The following is a 19,307-nucleotide window of genomic DNA, read 5'->3' on the forward strand; positions in this document are numbered from 1 at the left end:
TATAGAAATAGTATCAATCGTGAATGTGAATGCTGTAATCAAATATAATTCGTTGCAAGAGCATCTTCTCATAAACTCTTACGATCAATTGTCAACAGCCACACAATTTAATAGTGCCATCATAAAGAAGAGAAAAGAAAATTACAGGGAAGCTATAGACTTGCAATTAGTCTGATAATAATTTCTCTATCCAATAAAATTTACCATAAGAAATTAAAAAAGTTCTTGTAAAATATCTTGTCATACTGTCTCTCTACAGTGACTAAATAGTTCATATATACATACAATCTAATCTCAAAAGTATATACATACAATCTAATCTCAAAATCAACATATTACACGCAATTCAATTTAATTTTGTCTTTAACTTACATGAAGTTTAGTATGAACTCCATGCTTCCACGCTTCACCACATGTTAGTGTATCAGACAAGTTCTTGCTATCAGTAGTCTACTCGCTTGAGAAAGATGCAGAATGCACTCTTCCTGGTTCTTCCTCACTCTCAGTGACGAATCAGCCACATCCATTTCCTCCTTCTTATCTCTTTCAGGAATTTCCTTATATACACATGCCAAATAATAGTACATTCTTTTCCTTCTAGAACGAAAGATATTATTCTATGTGGGAATGAGAACCAACCAATAGCGAAGAATTTTATCCCCACCATAGCATAATCCAAAGTTTTCTCACCATAAGGACCAGGCTTTGATTACTGGCGGATCAGTGGGATAAGCAGTAGGTAGAGAGATATATGGAAAAATGTATTTCAACTACTTGAGTTTTCCTGGTCAATTTCATTCTATTAATACTTTATTCTCACCAACTTGTCAGTGTTGAGAATGACTTACAAAATCGAGAAGCTGCCACCAGTACTCACTAAGATGCTACTACCACTGCTATAATATAGCTCACGCAAGGAAAGATTACCAAAAAGCATTGGTGGTGTTGCTGTCTGTTTTGACGTGTGTATTTACACACGTCGAGGGGTTGAGAGATGCAGGCCGATGGAAGTAGTCTCTTTCAAGAAGATGAACAAATGAGGACATCACTGTGGAAATAAAGAACGTAGCAAGAGAAAAATTCGAAGCTAATTAAACGCGCAACATATGTTTACGGATGGAATATTAATACCGTGCGATACAAGACACGTATTCACATGCAATGGAACAAACTGAAGTCGTAATGTGACTATCACAATGCAAGACTGATTCTATCGGCGTCATTTCTCTTCAGACTGTACTCTTGAATATCATTCAAGCTATCTCGTGACCTTTCCTGTCGCCTGTTCTTCCTTATCGCACTGTTTCATTCGCATTCCTTCCGTCGGTATTCCCTGCTTGCGAGACCTATACCAATGCTACTTCACTTCCATCACTTCTTCATACTATTGCTATACTACTACTGCTGCACTACTATTAGTACTTCTTCTACTTTCACCTCTTGCCTTTTCACTTCCATTACCACTAATAATAATAATAATAATAATAATAATAATAATAATAATAATAATAATAATAATAATAATAATAATAATAATAATAATAATAATATACTTTGGCCAGAATTTTCCACATTACAGTGGTTTATAGTCTGCTCACTCATTTGATCCTTAGGCAACTTCCTTTTAAAAGTACCGGTAGTGTACAATGACAGTTGGTCTTCTTCCCTGCTTGCTTTAATAATGGCAACGGAAAATGGGTGGGTACATTATTGCCACGTCTCCTAGTTTTATAATATCGAGAAAAAATTGTTACAATATAAAGAAAAGCAAATAGAATTTATTTTGGTTTATTAGTATTAGGATTATTTTTTGGTTATTTAATGATGCTGTACCAATAACTAGGTTATTTAGAATCGATGGAATTGGTGATAGCAAGATGGACGAGAAGAGGCAGAAGATTGGCCATGTGATTACCTGACATTTGCCTTACACTTGGGGAAAACCTCAGAAAAATTTCAACCAGGTAATCAGCCCAAGCAGCAATTGAACCCAAGCCAGAGAGTTTCGAATCAGCATGCAAACATGTTAGTGCTTGATCTACAAAGAGGTGGCCTAATATAATAATATTATAATTAGTCTGACGTTAGTTAGCTAGTTAGGAAGTCAAGTCAGTCACAAAAAATTTTATATTTATATTATATACAACCAATATTTACTGTCTTCATTATATTTTCTAAGTCTACTTTATAATGTGTTACTCTATATTGTAATTATTAAACGATTTATTAGAAAGTTCATTATAAATTATTTTATGAAAAAAAAAATGTTTTCTCTCCTTCAAACCCCTCCATTACGAGTAAAAAATCCTGCGTATGGGTCTCATAGAAATATGAATAGTTTTAGATATTGCACGGTCAGCTAGTAAAGGTGGAACTGGTGTTAGCAAGATCGTATTTTATCGAATTTCATGCACATTGTTGTTGATGTCTTTATTACCAGTCAATATTCAATTAGATATCGAATTCTGAAACTGAACCAAGTTAGATTCATTTAATGTAACATATTCTTACTTCTCGTTGTCTTTGTCTCCAACATCAATCACATTTGTAAAATTTCATTTTGAAACCATTGGATGTGGCTGATACATCATTGAGAGTGAGGAAGAACCAAGAAGAGCGCATTCTGCATCATTCTCAAGCGAGTAGACTTGATAGCAAGAACTTGTGTCTGAAACACTAACATGTGGGGAAGTGTTGAAGTATGGAGTTTCTATTAAACTTCATTTAAGTTAAAGACTGCATTAAATTGAATTGAGTGTAAGTTGTTGATTTTGAGATTAGATTGTTTGTATTTACGTAATATTTAGTTACTGTAGCGAGACAATATGACAGGATTATTTTACAAGAACTTTTTAATTTCTAATGGTGAATTTTATTGGCTAGAGAAATTTTCAGGCTGATTGCAAGTCTTTAGCTTCCCTGTAATTTTTTTCTTTCTCTTCTGAAGATTGATTAGTGTAATATGTTACTAGTCAGCGATGTATGCAATTGAGGGGGAAACGAACTAGTCACCCTACCCATTATCTCCTGGCTTATCAAGAAATATGCCTTATTGTGTCACTTATGACGTTCCAACCTGTCTTCGGACATTTGACTAAACTAAACTAAATAGGCATTCACACAATCTCTTCAAGTGAGGTTACGAGGGAAATGGAAGCAAATCATGTTTCAGACAATGCCTGTACCCTTTATGGCAGGGATGCCAAACATGCGCTCCCTAGAGAAAGTACCAAAAGTAGCATTTTTGTCCTGCTTCTTATTTCCTCGTTCCTGAGTCTGTCTCTTAGTGAAATAAAGTACCAAGGTACAGCTTCAATAAGGAATGGGAATATGATTATTTTATTATTGAAGGAGAAAATAAAGCTAATCGATTATTTTCTGTTCAGTTTCGTTATACAGGGTGGATGGTAACCTCTGCACCAAAATGAAACTGGTAACAGATAGTGAGAGATTTGAAAAATCTAAATAAGAAATAAGTTTTTTCTCTAACATTCACCATGTTAGAAGAAAACGTTATATTTCTATGAAGTATTTGGCAACATCATAGCTACTGCAATAACTCTAATAAGTGCGGCCTGCACTTCTTACCTTCCATTTCCCACTGCTGTATTCAGTTGGTGACACACAACAGTGTGTTGTGACTTGTGTTGCAAGATTTATTTTAACGATTTCCGCAATTATTCAATTTAAATTCATGGCTAAATGGTTTAATTTGCAAAAAAGAAGAAAAAGACATTAACTGTTCAGATTATTTTTACCTATCTGCTTGTATAGCAATCAGCCATTTCTCTAGGCCATTACCGCAATAGAGTGCTGTAAACATTGGGCAAAGACTATTTTTTTCTGTTTAACGGTGATTCATCAAAAAAAAAAAAAAAGTGTAATAAAAGTTTTGTTATATTTAACATGTAGAATCACCTCTTAAATTTTGGTGCATCGGTCCTCTTCCACCCTGTATACAGTATTATAATATAAGAAGTTATTTCATTGCTGCTCATGGTAAAAATTAAATTTAATAAATAAATAAAATAAATTTAGCCCGTACACATCCCATAAGGGCAAGGGCCTCCTGTTGTCACAGGGAATTGCTCATAAGTAGGCTCCTAAGGTGAGCGAGTCCTTGGGAGCTTGGTCATATTACTGATATTTCTTCGTTTCACTGTTCCTGACTTTCCTCTTCGATCATTTCTACCATATTCATCTCCCACACTTCCTCATATCACTTCACACGAATTACACTCACTGTCGTTGACTTTCTGTCCTATCTGGTGCTTGTTGATTCATGTTTGGTCCCAGCTGCCTCCATACTTCTCTGTCTCATGCCACTCTCGACCATTGACTTCCTGCTCTGGTTCTGGAGTAGTCCGCCCATCTGGTTTTTTGTCATCCCACGTGCTGTCGTCCTTCTCTCAGGTCCTACATTGTGATGCGATTTGTCCATTTCTGGTGATCCATACGTGCTACGTGGCCGCCCCACTTCCATTTTAGGTTTTCTGCCCTTTCTACCACATCGCGCATTTTTGTCCTGCTTCTTATTTCCTCGTTCCTGAGTCTGTCTCTTAGTGAAACATTTAGGATCTTCCTTTCCATTCTCCTTTGACAAACCTGTAGCTATTTTTTTCTGTTTTTCTGTCAAGGACCACGTTTGACAGCCATAGAGTAATGTCAGCATGACGCATTTAGGGGGAAAAAAAACAAGCTTATAGGTATGGAATTATGTAAAATTGTTATTGTATCTTTTATTTTATGGAATTTCCTTTTTATTTGGGAGTTTTTAATTTAATAAATGACAAAATGGTTAAACTTTCACTCTATCTTAACGTATGGTATAATCTTTTGGGGTAATTCACCTAATGCAATCCAAATATTTAAACAACAAAAGAGAGCAATTAGAGCCATGGTTCAAGTGTCTCAAACTACCAGCTGCAGACCATTCTTAAAAAAAATTACATATCTTGCCATTACCCTGTATTTATATTTATGAAACCTTAAATTTTATCAAATATAATTTGCATAGCTTTCCTATAAATTTCAGACACACACCAGTACAATACAAGAAACTAAGATAATATTTTTATTGAAAGTTTTAACACAACTCTATATAAAAACAGTTTCATTCATGCTGGTCTTCTTATGTATAATAGCCTACCAAATTATCTTAAAGAAATATCTGCACATCAGAAATTTAAGAAAGCTCTTTATAAAATTTTAATCAAAAACTGCTTTTACAGTATGAACGAATTTATTGAAAATTGTTATAACTGAATAGAAAAAAAACGCCTTACTTCAAAAAAAATTTTACTTCCTCTTTTCCAGATCCTGACTTCGAGAAGGATGTCTTCTCATGAAGGACGCAATGGTTGAAATTGACTTCTGACTTCAAGACATATTGCAAACGGGACTTATAGCCGAAATCGACCGACCTGTAGTTTTCTTCAATCAAGTTCCAAGTTTTGTATATTTGTATTTGTGTTGCATTTAATTATAGTTATTACTTTTATGTATATTATGTAATTAATTATTAGTTTGTAAATATGACATGTCCCATATTATGTATATGATCAGTGGATGCAATAAATGATTATTATGATTATTATTATGATTATGATTATACCCCGATACAAGACAGGATGGCATTTCAATTTATCATAACATACACACCATTTAAAATGTCCGTAAATCATTCGCAAACAAAACTAATTGGAAGAAAAGCATAATTCGAAAAGTAAGAGACACAAATACACGATTAACAATATGGTATAAAGCACATACCTTTTCACATGTTACTAATATAAAACCAACTGAACTTGCAACAAGCGATCATCATGCTGTAGTTTCTGTGTTTCTTGCAGAGCCATTCATGACAATACGAATACCTAAGCTATAATGCGAGGCAAGTGATCTCACTTTCTCTTCTGTTCATTATGGTAATGGCATCATATCCAACAGGAATATAAATACCAAAGCTTAAAGCTATAATTTCAAATCAACATCGATTAATTAAAATAGCCAACACTGTCCAGGATTATGCCTCAACCCTTTAATGGGGAGACCACCACCGCCACCGCCACCGCCACCACCACCGCCACCGCCACCGCCCCCGCCCCCGCCGCCGCCACCACCACCACCACTGCTGCCACCAATGCTGCTGCTGCTGCTCCTGCTGCTGCCGCCGCCGCCACCGCCACCGCTGCCACCACCACCACCACCACCCCACCACCATCCAAGTTTCTACAATGGAACTACATCAATGAGAAGAAAGAATCACTCAGAATGGAGTTCCATATAAGCTTTTAATAATTGAGGACTTTTTGTTTGTGTTTATAACGGAATAACGAAAATATTTATTTTATCATAAACACAAGTTCTAATAGACGGAAATTTAATTAACTCTTGATGTCACAATGTCACAACTCTTGATGTCACAATGTCACAACTCTTGATGTCCCAATGTCACCTACAGGTGCCGCTTCCTAAAAAGCTATTCAAAATTACCAGTATATTAATTTAACCATAAATCAGCGTTGGAATTCGATTACCAGATGTCTATTAAGGCATTTTCGATGCTGAGGTATATTTAAATTAATTTACTGGTAATTTTGGACAGCTTTTAGAAAGCGGCACCTGTAGGTGACATTGGGACATCAAGAGTTAAATGTATAATTATGCAAATGAGATTACGTAAAAGTAAATTTATTGGTTGTGTCTGATGTTGATGGGATATTTCTGAGTTTATTGATAATTACGCTTTTTCTCAAAGAAATATGTGGCCACACTACAATTATCATTGCTTTCTAAATACTTACTTTACTTTTCAAGAAGGAAACAATTGTGAATCTTCAGTGACAAGACGAAAGTGACAATATTGCAGTGATAGATAGTTCTGTTGTTTGAAATTCAGTGAATTCTTACACTCCATTGGTGAAATGGTACATAAGCTAAATGGTCACTGAAATCCCACCGTTTCTTGAACTACTCGACAGAGTGATTGTAGAAAATATTAACTATTTATTCATGCTCCTTGCCACATTAGAATTCAGAGGAGTAATAATATCCTTCGTTTTCTGACCAATGTGCTCAATCCTTACAGCACTGTTTTATTTTGTTTCTGAGTTCAGACAGTACATAAATGCTTTGCATGCAGTTGTATCTCTCTCCAGGATCTAAATTTAAAGAACATCAAGAACTTGCTTTTGAGGTAATGGATAAACTAGATGATGATTCCAGTTTCTTATTTAAAGTTTTATGGACGGATGAAACAAGATTTTCATAACAATGGAGTAGTGAATCGCCATAATGCACACTACTGCAGAAAATCCCAATTGGGTGTAAGATGTCAATTATCAACAAGTATAGGGTACTGTACTAATGTATGGTGGGGATTAGAGATAGACGCTTGTAGGTTCATACTTTTATCAAGAAACTTTAGCGGCTGCCATGTATCTACAGTTTCTTCAAAATTCTCTGGTTGACTTCTTGTCAAAAACTACCTCTTCAAAACAGACTTCAAATGTTCTTTCAGCAGAATGGTGCGTCAGCACACAATGCAATAATTATTTGTGTATATCTGGACAAGAAATTCCCACGAAGATAGATTGGAACCAAAGGACACAATAAGATGGCCATCATGTCTCCAAATATGACATCATTACACTTCTTTTTATAGGGACACTTGAAATCAGAGGTCTAAATATACAGCCAGAAAATGTAGAGAATCTGTAAAAACAGGTTTTGGAGGCATGCAGACGTATTCCTTAGCAAGTAGTACTGCGTAATGTCAAAGAGCTGGTACAAAAAATAATTTTGAAAGGTGTATTGCAGAAGAGGCGAAAGAATTTGAATATTTACATTGGAATTTACTTTTTCAAAGATATTTTTCCATGAACAGCTAAAAATGTAAACATGATATTTATTGTTTAGGATGTCCTATTTATTTATTTATTTATTTGAATATACAATCTCTTGAACTCTACTTTACCCGAAAGTACATTAGGGTTTAAAGTTCCTGAGTTTATATTATTATAATGAGAATTCATTTGACGTGGGTAACCCAGTCTTGCTACTTAAAATTAACATTTATAATTTGAATCAATTACAAGTTCTTAAATATATTACATAAATCACAAAACTGTTTATAACAGCATGTTTTTTGAACACACTGAATAATGGTTTTTCATATATTACATTACAAAAATGTAAATGTCCGATCAAAATAAATCTTTTGTTTTCGAATACTGGACAATGAAACAAAATTTAAGAAAACATTACTTTGTGTTACTACGAATTTCTGTAATACACTGTATAATTGCCAACTATTCCAAATGGTAGGCTTTGGTCAACCCAATAATGTAAATACAAAACTATTTTTAGATAAACTAAACTAAAATATTCTAGTTAAGGGAGTGTCCCAAAGATTATGAAAGCAGCAGCAGCAGCAGCAGCAGCAGCAGCAGCAGTAGTAGTAGTAGTAGTAGTAGTAATTTATTCACCATAAAGATCTTTACAAATCATGGCTTCGTCAATGTTATTTCTAAGTCTTAATCTAGTTTCTGATTATACTATAGATATATTTATGAATTTGTAGCTTTGTTATTGCAGGACATCTGCTGACATGATTTAAGAAGAACTGTATCTAAGATAGTATAAAAATAAAATAATAATAATAACAATAATAATAATAATAATAATAATAATAATAATAATAATAATAATAATAATGTTAACAGCAATAACGATCTATATGGCTTCACAATTACACATTAGTAGGCCTAGGCACTTTCATGAAAGGTCTAAAGACATAAATTCCTCTACAGTATATGGCATATGATGCAGCAGCAACCTGTTGACGATGCTTTTAAACTTCTTTTCATATGACTCTGCATCATAATCCACAGTTGATTCCCGATTTACCACGCAAATCGTCTGTAGCTGCATTTAGATTGGCAACAGGCCATGACTGTTTGGCCAAGCATCTCATAGAAATGGAATATATCAGTCTCCTAACTGTCCATTGTGCAACTCAAATCAAGAAATGGATTCAGAACATCTCAAAATCTGTGTGTCATTGGCTAACCATGACAATATCTTTGAAATATTGGAGTGCAAGAGGTCAAATGACTTTATTGTCAAATGCCTGGCATTAGAAAACAACAACAACAACAAACAACAACAACACTTCATATGAGAATGCAACACACCCTGTCGCAAGAAAAAGGAAGATGTCAATGTCAGTACGATCATTTATACCTGGAGCAAATAAAAACAGTTGAAGAAGAAATAATAATAATAATAATAATAATAATAATAATAATAATAATAATAATAATAATGATCAATCAATCAATCAATCAATCAAACTTCTTAATGTATCCAGCTGTTTGCTGACAACATAAAGTCCACTATAGTCTATTCAGTTGTTTTTCATGAGAAAAGAGGGGTATTTTGATTGGTGTTCATTATAGATGCCTGTTGCTAGTAGCCAGAAGTGGGGTGTAGTCAATATATACTGTAGGACTGTGTCTTCTGCAACTGGTACTGATGATTTTAATTTACTTCTTTTGTGGTTTATGGATGAATAATAATAATAATAATAATAATAATAATAATAATAATAATAATAATAATAATAATAATAATAATAATAATGGAATTGGAATGGAATTTATGGGAGGGGGGCACTACTATGGCCCAGCACTGCAACCTGTTACGATCTATTGTGCTAGGTGCATTCCCAAACCCAAACCGGCTGACTACACTAAGGTTCGCTGCATACCCAGGTTTCGAACAGGCAACTTCCCTCGTCCCTAGGCCAACCATCACATGTTCAGAGGATCACATGTGGTAAAGAGGATCACATGTGGTAAAGTGGATCACATGTGGTAAAGTGGATCATATGTGTATTGTCTAGATAAGGCAGCGCCACATGGATCACACATGAAAAGAAAACCTTTCTTCTGTAAGTGCCACTAAAAATAGTTTTCTTTGCATGTGTGATCCATGTGGCGCTGACTTATCTAACAATACACATATGATCCACTTTACCACATGTGATCCTCTTTACCCCAGTTTACGGTATTCACCATGGCTGCAGGATACTTATTCTTGAGGCACTTAAAATAGATTACACGGAATTTAATTAACTTTATCAGAAGTTAAAAGAAATCTGTTTAGAAATATAAAAAGAATATATAAGAAAGATTTTTATATTAATTATTTTTTTGTTAATAATTTAACTGGAATTTATGAAAAATAATTTATAGAATTAAATAATATAAATATGTAATAGATACCAGTAATATGAATTATTTCGTGACTTTTGGGTAGACAGTGTCTGCCTTGTCTCCCATAATGCAACGCCACTGACAATATGAAAATATTTATTCACTGTGTTAATGAAATTGACCTCTTTGTAATTCTGTTAGCAAGAAACCATGCATTTTAATGTGTACTTACGTATGCATTACACTCTTCACACTTACTGGAGCTAAACTAAGTTACTCGAAATTTCAGAATTTGAAAATGTTATGTAATGCTCTGCCTTTCTAATGTTTCAGGTTAAAGCGCAGACATAATCTATAGGCCTACTTTCTTACTTGCTATTATTTATTTCATATTATTCCAACTCTGCTAGGTAGAAAACAAATGTAAAGAAAATACATGGACATGAAAATGAAAGAAAAGAAGCTTTCAAAACTCAGCTGCTGCAGAAAGAATCAATAAGAGGTCTATGTTAAAGACGATTAAACCTATATGTAGCACAGAGATTACTAGCAAGAACATAAATCAAGAATTGAAAGAAATAAAAGTTACCACATTACAAGCAACAACAAAAACATTACGCATAAAGAGAAAGAACTATAAAAGAAAGAATCTGAAAATTTGGAATGAAGACAATTAATTAAAGAAAAGAAAGATCCATTACAGAGCCTAAAACATATAAACGAGAGACTGATGCTATTCTAATAGAATATAAGAGGAAAACTGTTCGAAGAGAAGTGAGAAAAATTAAAAGACATTCATGGTAGAAATACATATATACAGTAAAACTTAATTTATATTCCATTTTGAGTCTTTCGTACACTACTTTTAACACTTGAATATAAATACTTGATTAAATGGCGAACTTAGTCGTGTTATTTATGTAAGCATGTGCGGCTTACAGCTGTTTCGGTGCTACTTGACACCATCCTCAGAGCCTTCTGTGTCTTGGCATCATCTCAACATCGCTGCCTGTTGTGTGGGTGCGTTCGTGTGATGAAGAGTTGAGTCAAATAGTGTGTGTGTTCTGAAATTGATCTGTGTGTTGAGAATTTGATTGGGGTGTGTCTGTATATTTCATATTGTTCTAGTGTGTTGAGTTTTTGGTTCTTGGATTGTATGTGTAGGATTTCCATGTCTGTATTTATGTTATTGTATGTGTGGTTAGTATTAGTTATACATCTACATATGCCGAACACATAACTTCTTCTTTATACTGTGATTCTGACATCAACCAAGACCTGTTGACCTAAGTCCCATTCCTGCTACCAGTACTGGAAATGAGAATGAATGTGATGTGTAGCTAGAGGTAAGGGAGTGCCTTTATAACCATGCAAATGGCTTTTAAGGAACCCGCAGGTTCATTGCCGCCCTCACATAAGCCCGCCATCGGTCCCTATCCTGTGCAAGATTAATCCAGTCTCTATCATCATATCCACCTCCCTCAAATCTATTTTAATATTATCCTCCCATATACGTCTCGGCCTCCCCAAAGGTCTTTTTCCCTCCGGCCTCGCAACTAACACTCTACGAGTATATGCATTTCTGGATTTGCCCATACGTGCTAGATGCCCTGCCCATCTCAAACGTCTGGATTTAATGTTCCTAATTATGTCACGTGAAAAATAAAATTCGTGCAGTTCTGCATTGTGTAACTTTCTCCATTCTCCTGTAACTTCATCCCTCTTAATCCCAAATATTTTCCTAATAACCTTATTCTCAAATACCCTTGATCTCTGTTCCTCTCTCAAAGTGAGAGACCAATTTTCACAACCCTACAGAACAACCGGTAATATAACTGTTTTATAAATTATAACTTTCAGAATTTTTGACAGCAGACTAGAGTAGCAGACTAGCTTCTCAACCGAATAATAATACATGCCTTTATAACCTGTCTTTTATTGTAATGTTGAATGGTTTTTAGCACAGATCCGTATTATATTAGCCAGTTTTTTTTCCTCTGGATTTTAAGATTAAAAAATGGTGTGTATGTTATATAGTAGTAAATACGTTATTTTCGCGTTCTAACAGTTTCACGGCAAACCTAATTTCGAACAAAACTGAATTAGAATGAATAAAAGAAGTTTTATATATAGGCTACCTCTCGAGGTTTAAAATACGATCGTATGGGTGAGAAAGCGTATAAAAGAAAGACATACCGGTATAACTGAAATAAATTAACATGGAAAGCACAGGAATTTTGCCAGGACTTCAGGAAAAACGTGTGAGAAACGTATAAATGAAGTCCCGCACATTCACAGACAGTGCCGTAAATAAAACCTGTGGAGCTTGAGCCTGTGTATGTATCATTTGTGGAGGCAGTTTCGTGCATACAACTAAAGGCCAGAACACACCGGACACTATACTATGCAGCTAAACTATAAAGATATATAGCTATAGGCAGCCAAGTTCCGATTGTCGATGGCAGGAGTCTGAACTACTGAGCTTGTTGTATGATTCCTGTTTGTAGCGATTCATCTTCAATCAGTAATAAGAAGTTGGTGGGCCTATAACATTAATGCAGCATGTGATTAGGTCTATATGTTAACCTGCACATTGAAAGAAATCTATAGCCCGCTATAAGCTGTAGAACTCTGCTATATAGCGCGTATTTCTAGGAAGTCATAGTTCATATGTATTTGTGTTATTGTGAGGGCAGACTAATCCATAAATGGAAAACTTTTCATTTTCTTTCGACAGTGTTACCGGTACCTTTATTAATTTTGTGTCTTGTTTGTTCATTTCTTTGTTATGAGTACTAATATTTCATATTTATGGAATACATACCATTCCATCGATAGTCAGCAATGTAAGGTCTCAAACGATTCTTAGTAAAAGACTGGCCCCATCCTGTCCACTTCTTACACATCGTAGGTTTCATGAAGTTACAATTTAATGCACTTTCTTTTTCAGTGACCCATTCAACTGTAAAAGAAATACGAAATTTACATATATTATAATTTACACCAGTAATTATATCTTACAAACAGTTACATGAATACTGGATGACAGACATCACAAAACCGTTTAGTATAAGGGTAAAGCCAATTTGTGCTTTCGAGCATTAACCACCACCACTGCCACCATCACTACTCAGTGTTTGGGCAACGAATGGATTTTCACTCAAGTCAATCTTCTATGTTTGTTGATTTTATTTCCAATCCTTACCACGGTATTATATCATCATCATCATCATCATCATCATCATCATCATCATCATCATCATCATCATCATCATCACCAAATTTTTCTGGCAAATTGTATGAGAATTAAATGTTTTAATTACAATAAATCCTGATGCAGTGGAATATACGTATCTAACTCTCAACATATTAAACACTGCAATTATGAATCATCTTGGAATATGTTGTTGTTTTCTAATGCCAGGCGTTTGACAATAAAGTCATTTGACCTCTTGCACTCCAATATTTTTCAAAGATATTATCATGACTAGCCAATGAAGCACAGATTTTGAGGTGTTCCGAATCCATTTCTTGGTTTGAGTTGCACAATGGGCAGTTAGGGGACTGACATATTCCAATTCTATGCAGGTGTTTGGCCAAACAATCATGGCCTGTTGCCAATCTAAATGCAGCTACAGACGATTTTCGTGGTAAATCGGGAATTAACTGTAGATTTTGATGCAGAGAGTTCCATTTTTTCCCTTGGGATTGAGGTATGAAATTTTGTTTGTTGAAGTCTAAGTATGTAGATTTAATAAATCTCTTCACAGAGTAATACGTAGATTTAGTAACAGGTCTGTAAGTAGCAGTGCTGCCCTTCTTTGCTAAAGCATCCGCATTCTCGTTTCCCATGATCCCACAATGGGATGGTATCCATTGGAATACAATTCTTTTATTGAGTGATAATAATTGAGAGAGCATTTTAGTTATTTCTGCTGTTTGGAATGAAGGTGTGTGTTTAGAGACGATTGATAGAATAGCTGCTTTGGAGTCTGACAATATAACTGCATTCCTAAATTTATTAATGTGGCATAGAAGATTCCTGAGACATTCACTTATTGCAATGATTTCACCATCAAAACTTGTTGTTCCATATCCAAGTGATCTATAAAGTGAGAAGAGACAGCACGTAACACCTGCACCGGCACCTTGTTCTCTGGAGATCAAGGATCCGTAGGTGTATAAATGAAGCCAGTTTTGTGGAGGGTACCTAGTATTAATTGTCACTAAAGACAATTGTTTCAGCATTTCAGTGTTTACTTCTGATTTCAGTATTTCTTCTGTTAAATTTAGATTATATTCTATATTAAATAGAGTTATAGGGTTTGGTTTAATTTGTAAGTTTTCTTTTAAATTCGGGATATTGATTTTCTGTTTTAATTCTTGAACAATGGATATGAAACTTTTTTGAGTTTTCAATCTACAAAGAGGACTGTATGAATGCCAATTGTTACCTGGTAATCTGATAAGTTTTTCATATTGAATCAGTGCTTTTTCTTCTATTGTCATTTTGATGCTGTTAATATTAGTGAGGAATCTCATAGAATCTATTGGCGTTGTTTTGATTCCACCAGTAATGAGTCTGAGAGCTTGGTTTTGAACATATAAATGGCAAGTTGTAGCCGATTTAAGTGAACACCATATTTTAACATTTTGGTGGCTACTTCATTCACACACAACCCCCAGAATGTCTGGAGGACCACACCTGCTGTTGGTCGACGGGTCCATTGGACCTAGCTGGAAGACCTTGTTGATCACCAGCTTTCCCTCCTTAAGCCACTGGAGGACGATTTTACTGCCATAGCAGGTCAGCACTAGGAACAGAAAAGTAGAAAGGGGAGGAAGGAAAGGGAAATGAACCCCTAGGCCTCGAATGCTCTAATGCCATTGGGGTCGAAGAAAGTAAGAGTTCAGTCAGAGGACTGGATAGGAAAGGGTAAAGAGGGAATTAGGTATTGGATAGAGGAAAATTATACCAAATTCAGTCATTAACTCATCAAGCTGACCAGTGCTAATGGATGAGTAGCCCCACCCTTTAGTTCAGCTCGTAAAATTATGCTTACTAACAGCTGCACCACGGGAAGGTAGGGATGGGAAATTGGGTATTTGTCCAGGTTGGTTCCTTAAAGCCTTCAATGGAAAGGATTAATGGCTCTCCCCCCTGTATCCGACAGATACCCTTTTGCAGCCATCTTGGAATATAAGTTCTAACTCTCAACATATAAACATGTAATTATGAATCACCTTATGCAGCAGTAGCAGCAGCAGCAATGTTTTTTATTGGTTATTTTAGGCCGTTTTTTCAAGTCCTATGGTTATATAGTGTCTGAATGAGATGAAGATGACAATGTCAGCAAAATGAGTCCAGGGTCCAATGCCGAAAGTTACCCAGCATTTGCTCTTAATGGGTTGAGGGAAAACCCCGGAAAAAACCTCAAACAGGTAACTTGTCCAAACCAGGATTTGAATCCGGACCCACTCATTTCATGGTCAGAGATTCTAACCATTACTACACACTTCATTTAGTGTATTCATGAATAAAATTTCGTCCTTAAGTTTCTGCATAGTAAGTAATGAAAAAACTGAACAGGATATTGATATTACTGTACCTTTCTCGTCTATTACATCTTCTTGAGGTTCCCAAGCCAATCCTGAGTAGGCAGCATGGTTCTGTGCCACACCCCATACACTATTGCCCCACTTCAATAAAGTCACACTTGGAGTACTTAGGCCTACAACAAAAATATGCTGTTAAGAATTCGAATATATAAACAGCAATCAATGACAAAATTTGGCTATTTTCAGTGATAAGTAGCCTACTGTAACTGTTTTGTCTTAAATTTTCGTTTCACTTTAAGCACCTAGTCCTATAAACTAACAATGCACATGAAAGGTAGGTAGTGACTTACATGGTTAAGTCTACTCTTTTGTATTCTCACACTGACAAATCTTTTAGTAACTATAGAACTTATGTGTGACTATCACTTTTATCACACAGAACTCAATATAAAACAAATACACTCCTAAACCTTCTACACCTGCATGGGATTACGGGTTTTGTTATGTATTTGTGTATACTTATGCAAAAATAGAGAGAGAGAGAAAGTAAATGAACGAGAGGGAGACGAGGGAATGAGAGAGGGATAGAAGGGGCGAAAGAAAGGAAAAGGGAGGTAAAGAGAAAGAGGAAGAATGTGTTATTATATGATAATACAGGGTGAACCAGCCAGGACTAGATTCCTAACTGTACTCACGGTGGCTGACTCATACATAATGATCCTACCATATGTGGAGGATTCGTTCCGCACTTTTGTGGTTAGTATTGCGTAATGATGTACTTATCGAATTCACAATTCATGTTCGAAATGACGTCCTTGTGATATCTGGCAGGCTGCACATCTCCTGAAGACATGTCCAGCAACTCACCACAGTTCGTTCTCTGAAATGGCTCGAATTTCGTGCTGGATATTTTGAGCTACTCAAGTAAATGTGGGTTATTTGCGTAAACTTCACTTTTAACCACTGAGATGGAACTATGCTTCGTCATTATAAAAAATTAAGGTGGGGTCAAGTAGTCCATCATACATTGACTGTTGGAACCACATGCAAAATCTAAGTCTGCTCTGATAATCGGGTTCCATTAACCTCTGAACTACACAAATTTTGTAAGGTTTTAATTCTAATTATTTCATACTTCTTATCATTGAAGACTCTGACACCTCTATCTGCTAAGCTACATGGCAGGATGATGTCGTAGGACTTCTCTCTAGTCGATGGCCAATTTCATCTAACATCTCCTCAGTGAGAACATGCTTCACACATGTTCGTTTCTTATCCAATACTGATCCAGTTGTACGAAATTTCTTCACTGAATTGTAAATCAATGCTTTAGAAAGTTCTGGCGAATCAGAGAATGACTGACGGAAGTTTGTTACAACTGTTCTCCAAGATTCGTATTTCACAAAGTTATCGCAAATAAACACTCCTTGTTTAAGAGTATATTTCATAATGGATACACTACTGCACTCTACTAAATGTTCGGTATACAGCTACACCCTCACTGTGTGAATGTGTTTACGCAAGTAAATACGAAATTTACGCGGGCAAGAGGTCTGATCACTGCGATGTCACAGCAGTTACTATGCATACGACTTTCTGCTGACGCCAGTCTAGCCCTGGCTGACTCACTCTGTATTATGACTATGAGCATATAGAACTGACATGGTGACTGTAGTGGCAGAGGCGTTGTAATAATAACAGTAGTGGAGGTAGGGATGGCAGTGACAACAGTACTGTGTCTGCTCATACCACCACCACAAAAAAAAAAAAAAAGAAGATTAATCGAATCTCTATAATTGCGTGGAACCTTCATGCCATTCGTGATTGTTATTGTGAGCATGGTGATTATAATGACGTTTGAGATTTAAAATAACAGTTTCATATTTCTTTTCATTTCTGTTATCATATTTCTCGCTAATGAAAGTGAAAGAACATTTTTATAAAGAAAGAACAATTCGAGACTCACTCATTAAATATTATGAAGAAGTATTCTGTATTAGGTCCATTAATCTTACCTTTAAATGGATCAACAATGGCAGCAAAAGTGCAAACAAGTCTGTAAAATAAATGTTTAATTTTAATATCAAGATGTTTCACAGAAAACATATTATAGACGATATAAGCTTAAATAATATGAATTAATGCATTGTATATACCGGTACAGTCATTTACAGTAATGAAAAGTTAAGGTTGTAACATACAGTATACATATTGCTATTCGCAGATGATCAAATTATAATTACTACATCTGAAGATGATCTCTAACGTGCAGCTTATATTCTGCAACAAGTTAGGCCTGCCTCAGATTTTGGACTCTCAATTTGTATTGATAAAACGAAAGTGCGTAAGGGCCTAAAGGAAAATATATCATTCAAAGCAAAATCTACTAACTGTAAGTTCTCCATACTGTACTACAGGGTGAACCAGCCAGGGCTAGATTCCTAACTGCACTCACGGCGGCCAATTCATCTACATAATGGTGCTACTATATGAGGATTTGTTCCGCGCTTTTGTGGTTAGTATTGCATAATGATGTACTTACCGAATTCACAATTCATGTTCGAAATGACGTCTTTGTGGTATCTTGCAGGCTGCATATCTCCTGAAGACATGTCCAGCAACTCACCGCAGTTCATTCTCCGAAATGGCTCGAATTTCATGCCGAATATTTTGAGTTTCTCAAGTGAATATTGGTTATTCGCGTAAACTTTACTTTTCAGTGTGCTCCATAAATAAAAATCATTTACATCAATATAAATTCTTAGCACACCCTTAGAAACGGAAGTATAGTCTGGACTCTCGTGTCATAAATTCATAGTATATAAAAATTGTTCAATGAGAAATCCCAGGGTAAAAATTATCAGTAGTTTGACACCCATATAAAAACATCCAAGTATCCTATTCATCATTCTCACCTACTGTATTATCCAAATGGCAGTAATGAATCTTATTTTGCACGTTGTACCATTAGAAATAGAATTCATATCAAAGATCGGGGAGAAAAGAATAATATCTAAAAGCTTTAAAAAATTAAGCAAAAGTACCGGTAGTGGTAACAATCGTGAATGTTGTGAACAAACATAATTCAATGCAACAACGTCTCATGAACTCTTACAAGTAAAATCAATTGACAACAGTCACCTAATTTAATAATATCAGCATTAAGAAGAGGAAAGAAAAATGAAAATTACAAGGAAGCTGTAAACTTGCGATCAGTCTGATCATTCTCTATCCAATAAAATTCACAATAGAAAATTAAAAAGTTCTTATAGAAAATCCTGTCATACTGTCTCTGCAGTTTCATTTCATTTATTGTATTCCATAAATCTTACATTAGCATTGAAGCTTAAAGATGTGGAACAAGTTAAGATTTTACAAGATTACAATTTTTTGGCGAGATGAAGTGACTAAATATTAAGTATATACATACAATTTAATCTCGAAATCAACAACCTACACTCAATTTAATTGAAGACAGCTTTTAACTTACATGAAGTTTAGTAGGAAATCCATGCTCCAACACTTCAC

The 19,307-nt window shown here is 35.2% G+C and overlaps 1 protein-coding gene across 6 annotated transcripts in view; it reads right to left on the bottom strand.

Moving 5' to 3' along the window:
* The window catches only part of LOC138715219 (receptor-type tyrosine-protein phosphatase T-like), a 154,858-nt gene extending 135,551 nt beyond the window's left edge, over nt 1–19,307 (bottom strand). For 2 of the 6 annotated variants that reach the window (XR_011336189.1, XM_069847903.1), the window contains exon 1: nt 373–520. Coding sequence is in view for 4 of the 6 variants with exons in the window: in XM_069847903.1 (XP_069704004.1) it covers nt 373–395 (23 nt within the window). In the remaining 2 variants the exon portion in view is untranslated. Of the gene's footprint in view, nt 1–372; nt 526–19,269 lie in introns of those variants that run through there. The other 4 variants (XR_011336190.1, XM_069847902.1, XM_069847901.1 and 1 more) reach the window with 4 other exon arrangements.

The sequence above is a fragment of the Periplaneta americana genome, chromosome 15 (assembly GCF_040183065.1).
Source record: "Periplaneta americana isolate PAMFEO1 chromosome 15, P.americana_PAMFEO1_priV1, whole genome shotgun sequence".
In the NCBI taxonomy this organism is placed as follows: domain Eukaryota; kingdom Metazoa; phylum Arthropoda; class Insecta; order Blattodea; family Blattidae; genus Periplaneta; species Periplaneta americana.